The sequence below is a fragment of the Papilio polytes genome, unplaced genomic scaffold, assembly GCF_000836215.1.
Source record: "Papilio polytes unplaced genomic scaffold, Ppol_1.0 DF823923.1, whole genome shotgun sequence".
Lineage (NCBI taxonomy): Eukaryota > Metazoa > Arthropoda > Insecta > Lepidoptera > Papilionidae > Papilio > Papilio polytes.
The window spans coordinates 3,822,380-3,830,613 of record NW_013525281.1 but is presented as its reverse complement, the minus strand read 5'-3'; the positions used below and the strand labels follow the sequence as shown (position 1 = coordinate 3,830,613).

At 32.3% G+C, this 8,234-nt stretch overlaps 1 protein-coding gene across 1 annotated transcript; it reads right to left on the bottom strand.

Moving 5' to 3' along the window:
- Positions 1-255: 255 nt before the first annotated feature.
- On the bottom strand, positions 256-3,601 carry LOC106102443 (proton-coupled folate transporter-like). The gene is made up of 5 exons (XM_013281926.1): positions 2,385-3,601; positions 2,209-2,310; positions 1,916-2,137; positions 1,090-1,246; positions 256-644 (listed from the first exon to the last, which is right to left on the bottom strand). The coding sequence occupies exons 1-5, from the start codon at positions 3,358-3,360 to the stop codon at positions 545-547; spliced, it is 1,557 nt and encodes a 518-aa protein (XP_013137380.1). The 5' UTR covers positions 3,361-3,601; the 3' UTR covers positions 256-544.
- Positions 3,602-8,234: the final 4,633 nt, after the last annotated feature.

Sequence of the window (8,234 nt, the reverse complement as noted above, 5' to 3'; positions counted from 1 at the left end):
ATGGAATTTTGTCTTATCCTCTTACAGATCCTTGATAAATCGATTATAAGTAAAATTATATCCGTCTCTACTTAACTGCAATGTAACTTAAATTTATTTAATTATTAAACTAGAATTATAATTTAGAACTCAAAAAATTCTCAGGGCTTGTCCCACCGCTAGCTGATAGAGGCTCAGATACCTTAAAAATCACATCACTGTCAGATAAGGAAACAAAATCCGATATTTCCATTACATATTTTAAACGTTGGATTATTATCAGACAATTTACAATTTGTTGGGACAGGCCATACTTTAATTTTATATTTATTTTCGTGTTTTTAAATTCCTTAACCTTGTTCTGTAACATAGTAACTAGTTTTCTTGTTAAATTAAACACATCTTGGTCATTTTTAAGATCAGTAAAATTAGTAATATTTACCGGCAACATTAGACCGCCATCGCGAATAACAAGAAATCTAAAAACGGAATCTTCCACAACATTGACTTTGTATAAAGTAATAATATAAGAATCGGGGCAGTCGAATTCTTTGTTTAGTTTGGACTAAAGCACTGTAGCTGCGTTTTCATGAGCATGCATTTCCTTAGCTTCTGGGTCGGTTACTTGATCCCGTGCTTGACGTTTTTGTATACTGTAGATTGCTCTGTAAAATTAAATAAATTAGTAAATATACGTTCCTAAATTACAAATTATCTTTAGTCACCATTCGCATGGGCGTTTTTAACGCACTAAAAAACGTTGAAATAAATGAATGCAATTTAATGCACCTAAAATATGGTTTTTAATGACGCTTTTTTATCTAAACTAATATTATAAAGAGGAAAGATTTATATTTGATTCACGTAAAAACTACTTTTTCGATTTTAAAAATTCTCTCACCGTTACAAAGGTATGGATCTGAGAGTAGCATAGGTGTTTTTATTTTTTTTTTAGTTTCACACAGACGAAGTCGCGAGCAATAGTTAGTGGGATTATAAAGCGAAACTGCTGCACACCAAATATTACGGTTCCTTAGAATCTGTTTGTTACAATATGTTTTAGAATATAATTGTATACTGGCATTGGATACATAAAGTGTTAGAACTTACAGGAATATGACGAATGCTGGTACTGTCATAATACCACCGAGCAGATAAAATGCACCGATGAAATTATCAAGTGTGCCACTATACACTTTGCTGTACAGAGGAGTGTAAATCACAGGAATTATTGCCTCCACGAAGCCGATCAAAGAACACATCTTGCCTGGAAAATTAAAAGAAAACTACATAAAGTCTAAATAAAGATAGAGAACGCAGGTGGTATACTACACGTAGAAGCTTAAGGGTACACTAAAGTTATCCTTTGGTGAACAATAACAACACTACGGTAGTAAGTACAAGAGTCTAGATGCAGTAATTCTAGAATATTCGAGCCCTCTAAATTTAAAATTATTTGTTTGAATTATTGACATTTAAGCTTTTTAAAACCATCACACAATGTTATAAAAAATTATAATTACAAATCCGGTTTCTATGGTCTTGTGAATGATATCACCTTGTAGCTATTAAGACGAGTTACATCACATTATCTTGAGGGAAAAACGTGGCTCTAGACATAAGAATCCAAACAAAATAAATAAAAACTTGTTTCAATGATAATATATACAAAAAGCCATTCTATCTTAATCCTTCTTAATGCAATGGCTTACTCAAAAATCGTTTCAAAATGGAAATGCAAATACTCGTATATCAGAAATAATTTTACTTTGATTACAACACACTAAAACGATTGTTTTGGTCGATCTATCCTCTAGTACATTCACTAACTTGTTATGTATAAAACATCTGTCGGAAGTTAAGCATAGCTGGCTAGCGCTGTCTAGGAAATAATCAAAATTCTAATTAGAATTGCAATTGTACAATGTTTACATACCGACTTTATCTTGATCAACAACTTTAGTTCCTAAAGATCGGATAGCTGTTGTTCCTGAATTGCCAAAGAAATCAAAAGCCGGACCACTGTAGAACCAGGCTTTTGTTGGCGCCAATGAGTATACGAAACTTGATGCTACTTTGCATACAGTAGCTATAACGCCGATTAGAGCATCATGCATTTTCAGATATTTACTGAATACGGTTACCGCCACTGCAGTCCCTGGAAAATTATTGTACAAATTTAACATTAATCATTCCATTATCATTATTAATATTTACTATGCAACTTACCTCCTAATCCCATAAGGATAGAATAAGTCATGAACAAGCTAAACTCAACCACAGTCATGTTATATTTCGTCAAAGTGTAGAGAAACAGTACTCCCGCCTCCCCTGTAAAGTAAATATTATTTTAACAAAGGTTTAAATGTTTCAATTTATATTTTCCTAACATTAAAGTTTCATACCATAAACTGGTCCTATGATTACAATATGAGCAAAAATTACAAGCACAATTTGGTTCAACTGCATTCTCTCGGTTGTGAAAAGAAGTGACATCGTATCCCAAACATGTTTAGGATGGAAGAACTGGATGATTTTTTCTCCGAATGTTCCTTCCATCTCCACTCTTCTAACATCATGCACTCTGAAATATGTTTGAAGGAACGCTAACACATACAATAATGTCCCAATGCCGAATATACCGTAGTATCCCACTGCTTCTGTTAATACTCCACTTATAGAAGACCCTAATGGTATACCCAGAGTCACTATAACAGCCACTACACCGATTCTAAATGTCCGAGATTCAACAGTTGTTACATCTGCTATGTAACTGTAAGATCCCATCAGAGCAATTGACAGTCCCCCTGAGAATGCAGACGGAAGGGCTTCTATTAATGCCGTTGCCCATAATGGCCATTCTAAAAAGAAGTACGTAGCAAACAGTAATCCTATAGCTGATATTAGTTCCCCTATAATGGGACAAAGCATAAGAGCTTTCCTATTTCCAGTTTTATCACTCCATGCTCCGACAAACAAGATAGCTATAGCAGGGATTCCACTCTGCAAAGGTTGCTTCCACGCTGTCATATCAGCTACCATTTTGTGTGCACCGTTTAGAGCCGCTGTAGTAACATTATCCAAAACTTCGCCGCTAAATGCCAAAGTGCACATTTCCTCCGAATAATTTAAATCGGATCGACAAGCTTTCTCCAAATTAAGTTTTTGCACCGCTAGAGATGATATCACGTTTGGCATAATATAACACAGTAAGAATGGTTCTACAGTAAAAAACTTTAATAAAATCTTCACTCTATCCAACCAGGATATTTGTTCGTGGGTTTCTTTTCTTTCGTCATTTTCTTTTTTGTTAGTATCCGCGTTTTGATCTTTGTTAACATTTTCTGTCAATTCCACTTCACTTATAGTTTTGTTTTCCATTTTGTTGGATAGAAAACCAACATGTTATTTTAACACAAAATTGATGTGTGTCTATTTGTAAACACGAGACGCAACTGGCCTATGGCAAACTTGTATTTTCATCATATCGCTATTAGTGGTTACGGCCAAACAGGTTAACGTTCTATGCATCCTTCAAGGTGACCACAAATACAAAGATCAAGTGCAACTTTTTGATTCGGAGGCCAAATATTACGAAAGTGATACATCAATAAATACCTTAAAACTCACATATGGAGGAATTTTTATCGAATTAGCTAAAATTGACACCATAAAAGTTTTTCTGTACTATAAAAGCTTTGACAACTTAAATTTATTCAAGTGAAAGTGATGCATGAAAGGTAACATTATCAAAAAGGGAGTGATGACTGAGATGATGTATGTTAGATTTATGTAGAGACAAAAACGTGTTGTGCCGACCCTACGCGAGTAGGATAAGGAAAATTAACTTTGATTACTTCAAAACCTATGAAAATAGTGATTTATAAAATACAAGGTAACACTAGTATGGGCGTTAGGGTAGGGCACGGTTTGACAAACGACCAGGGTTCCCAATATAAATGGCCACCACAAGTTTACGATTTCTTTTACATAGAATATATGTAACATGGTCAGAAGAGCACTGGCAACACCAATAACATGGTGGCTTCAGTCTTACAGCGACGTAGAAATTTACTAGGTGCTATGATCTATATTCATACCGTTGCTGCGAAGAGGAAAGATTCGTATTTTTTTATGTGTTGTATTAACTCAAAAACTACTGGAACGATTTTAAAGATTATTGTACCATTAAAAAGTCAATTTAGACTCTACACGCCCTAAATCTGAATGGAATATAGTTACTTTTTTCAATCATTATAATTAATATATCAACATGAATAAAATGCGAACATAAATAGGTATCGAATGTTGAATGGAATGCAGCCACCGCCCCAGAATACTGGTCCAAAATAATTCTTAAGGTCATGGAAATATAGTAAAAAATACATAATACTACTGCGTAGTTTAATAAGGATACATAACATAAACTGACCAATGTTGAGTAAACAGATTGTAAATTCATACTTTCCAATGTAATAGGATAGGAACAATCATCATCCACTTGCCCTTATCCCTTATGGAGGGTCGGCACAGTATGTGCTGCTCTTCCATACATCTTTATCAGCCGTCATATCTGAATCCACTCCTTTCTTAAGCATATCTTCTTTCACACAATCCATCCATACTTTCTTCGGTCTTCCTCTTCCTTTGTAGCTATCCACATTCAATCTTAACACTTTCTGGTTTATGTCCCCATCATTTCGGTCGCATAACATGTCCATACCACGCTAACCTTGTGATTCTCAATTTCTCCCCCACTGGCGCTACTTTCAATAGGATAGGAACAATCGATATTGATAAACTTGAAAAATAGACGCATACAAAGTAATTATTCTAGAAGTTGTTAGTTGGTCTTAATAATAAGGAACTTAATTGTGAAGTTTGAAATTGAAATCTTACACCGGTTTATGTAATACTCACTTTTTGATATGTTGTTACGCGTAGAATTAATAGTACTCTATGAAAAAGATAGTATAGAGAAAATTAATAATTTTCAATTTTTAAACATAAAAATCAATTGTTTTAGTGTTGAAATAAATATCATTAATGGTCGATAAATTAATTAGTCCTGTGTATAAACAGGATTTGAACTGTTTCATTTTTTTTAGGCCGTACCTTACGGAAATATCATAGCAATTCTTTCAACTTGTAGACTAAAACAATTGCTTGTTGTATTTGTAAAGGCGCTTGCGTTAGTTGAGGATATACTATGCATTTAACCTTCATATAGTCATGATGCCTGGTACAACTATTTACTGAACTAAGAAAACACTTCATGCATTTACTTTTTATATCGACAATCTAAATTTAAATTATTTTTTAATGAAAAAGTTACCGAAAAGTCAGCAAAGATGACTTATTTGTCCATAACGAATCAACGATTTTTTTTTAGCGGTAACAAGTTAATCAGTTAACATAACATTACAGATATAACAGTAAGGGCATGTCCCACCGTTGCTTAGAGAGAGATAGCTTAAAAGTGGCGTCACTGTCAGATAGAGTAACAAAATTCGATTTCATCACATATTTTATACGTTGCATTGTTATCTGACTATTTAGAAGAATTGTGGGACAGGCCCTAAGAGTTTTCTTTCATATAATACGGTATACGTTTACCTAGCAATTACCGTGTAAATAGTCATATTAACGTGGACATTGGACAATTGTTCAACACAATATTTGTGTTTAATTAATCAACGTGTTAAATTGACTGTATGATGCAGTATATACTATAATAACTAATTACAAAGCCTGTACTAATCGGAATTATTGTGTTTACGTACATGAATTGTGTATCGTTAATAACAATATGTACGAATTAAGAACGCATTATTATAGATTATTCTTATTTCAAATAGTAATTTAATATAACGACTCTTTTATAGCTTCATAGATTAGTAATACTACATACTAATACTAATACTATACTATACTTATAATAAAGTTTAAACACACACTTCTTTGTTGCCTAAGATGTCAGCAATTACAGCACATTTATGAATAATTCTTTTTTAATAAAAAGCCCTACACTTACGTCACGCTTTAGGCTATATATTTTCACGCCATTAAACTGAAGGGTTAAATATTTTGGATAAAAACCCTAATGTGGGAAAGAGACCATAAGTTGCTGCCAACATCAAGGTAGCAAGCTTATCATGGTTTTATCATTTTCACATTTGTAATTGATAATTTGAGAAATGTAAACAATAAAATAAAATTTTCATAATTATATGCGGATGAAGTCGCAAGGAAACAGCTAGTAATATTATAAATGCGAAAGTTTACATGGATGGATGTACGTTTGTCAGAGTTTGTACTCTAAACGGCTGAACGCATCTCGATGAAATTTGGTAGGTAGAGATGTAGAGGATAGTCTGGAAGAACACATACGATACTTAATTTTGTTTTTTTTTAATTTCCACGCGGACGGAGTCGCGGGCGAAAGCTAACTATTAATTATATTTAATACTCTAGTAGTTATGTACTGAGCTAACGTAGATATTAACTATACCCAGTATTAATAGTTATTTCTGCGATATTGTATTTATTATTATCTGTGGTATAATTGATAGATATTAAATTTTGACGTCACAAGTCTTATGATATAATAATTTCCAAATGAATTATCTTAGTTTTAAGTATTTTTTAATGTTAACGTCAATCGTTTATTTGCGTTAGAAATAAGTATTAGAACAATATTCATACTTTAAAAATTCTTATACCACAGTAGGAATAAGAACTAACAGAGTAGGTGTGGATCCTAAAAAGTTAATAATAAAATTTTACTCTTGCTTTTAAGACGTTTTAATTTACTTATCCGGTCTGAGTTAAATAAAATATGTAATATTAAAAATATTACGCAAATCATTTTTTTTAATCACACTTTTATGAAAGATAAAAATAGCATTTATATTATGCGTTGTCTCAATTTTATTATCTTAATTATTTAAAAAAGTATAAAAAACGCAAACTTTAATAAAATAATTCTCACACCATTATCAATTAAATTTAAATATCCACTTATAAAGAGTTTTGTAAATAAAAGTGACGTTAAACGGTTAAAAAAATACTAAAAAACCGGTATTACAAATGACATATTTCATTTAATATGGAAAATTTTAGAAGCTCATCGACATATTGTTATTCTAAAACAAAAACATGTTATAGTAAGAAATACAACAAACATTTACTTACTTATTTGTATTACGGTTTATTTCCAATGTCTGGGCAATCCCTCTTGTTCTCTTTCAAAAAGACATAGATAGAGATAGTATACGTACATAAGTGAAATTTGAAATTCATTGGTAACTTTCAAAGTTTAAACAGGGCCTATCGAGAATATTTGCCCGACAGTTGCGAGAAAAAATTGTCTGAGATTCGTTGGTCTACTTTACAGCAGGTAGATGTAGTACAGATGGCGTTACGAAATCGTTCTCACAAATATTCGTAATAAGGATTCTGTTAACCACCACATTTTAGGAAATTCGAAATGAACACGCAGACGAAATCACGAGCAACAGCTAGTGTTTTATAAAGGACGTTTTAAAAATAATTTAATAACGATAGTCATACAAGGGACCTTTACAACTCTATGGCTTACTCATTATTTATTCATGAAAAGGATTTCTTGTTTAATGATATTTCAAAGCTAAACATGTTTGGGTTTCACCAAACCTGTCTAAAACTATTGTAGCCACTCCAAGGTTCTTCCAGACTACTGTCAAAATCTATGCGAATGTTTCTCCGTTTAGCTCTTTAGGCTACAAAGTTTAACAAACAATCTTCCATCCATATAAACTTTTACATTTATAATATGAGTATAATTAGTAAGATGGTTGAAATAGGCGTCTGCTAGCATACATTGATTGCCATAGTAACTGTGTTAAGTACATAAAGCCAAGGATATTAACAAAACTGTATTGTTTGTACGTTCCTGTTAGACCCTTGATTCTTCTTTGTTAATAGGTTTTTCACTCACAAAATCTACAAAAAAACTAACTACCAAGAATAAGAGGGATGATTATCCAGCTATTGCCAAAACGGCAATGAAAACTCATTGCAATTTTCGAATTTAATTTATAAACAAAAACCACCTTAAGTAGTTTTCAATGTGAATATTTTAGCGACCATTTTAATATTACGAGAATTAGATGAAAAACCTTGATGAACGAAATGACTTTTTAATATGAGCTCATTCAATAAATTCATATTGCCAATGGGATACAATTCAGTTTGTTGCACAATTTTTATCTTGA

Coding starts and splice junctions, on each gene's coding strand:
- LOC106102443 (XM_013281926.1), bottom strand. CDS start 3,360: ATGGAAAACAAAACTATAAGTGAAGTGGAATTGACAGAAAATGTTAAC. Junction 1,247..1,915: donor TGTTGATCAAGATAAAGTCG/GTATGTAAACAT, acceptor TTAATTTTCCAG/GCAAGATGTGTTCTTTGATC. Junction 645..1,089: donor CCAGCATTCGTCATATTCCT/GTAAGTTCTAAC, acceptor TTAATTTTACAG/AGCAATCTACAGTATACAAA.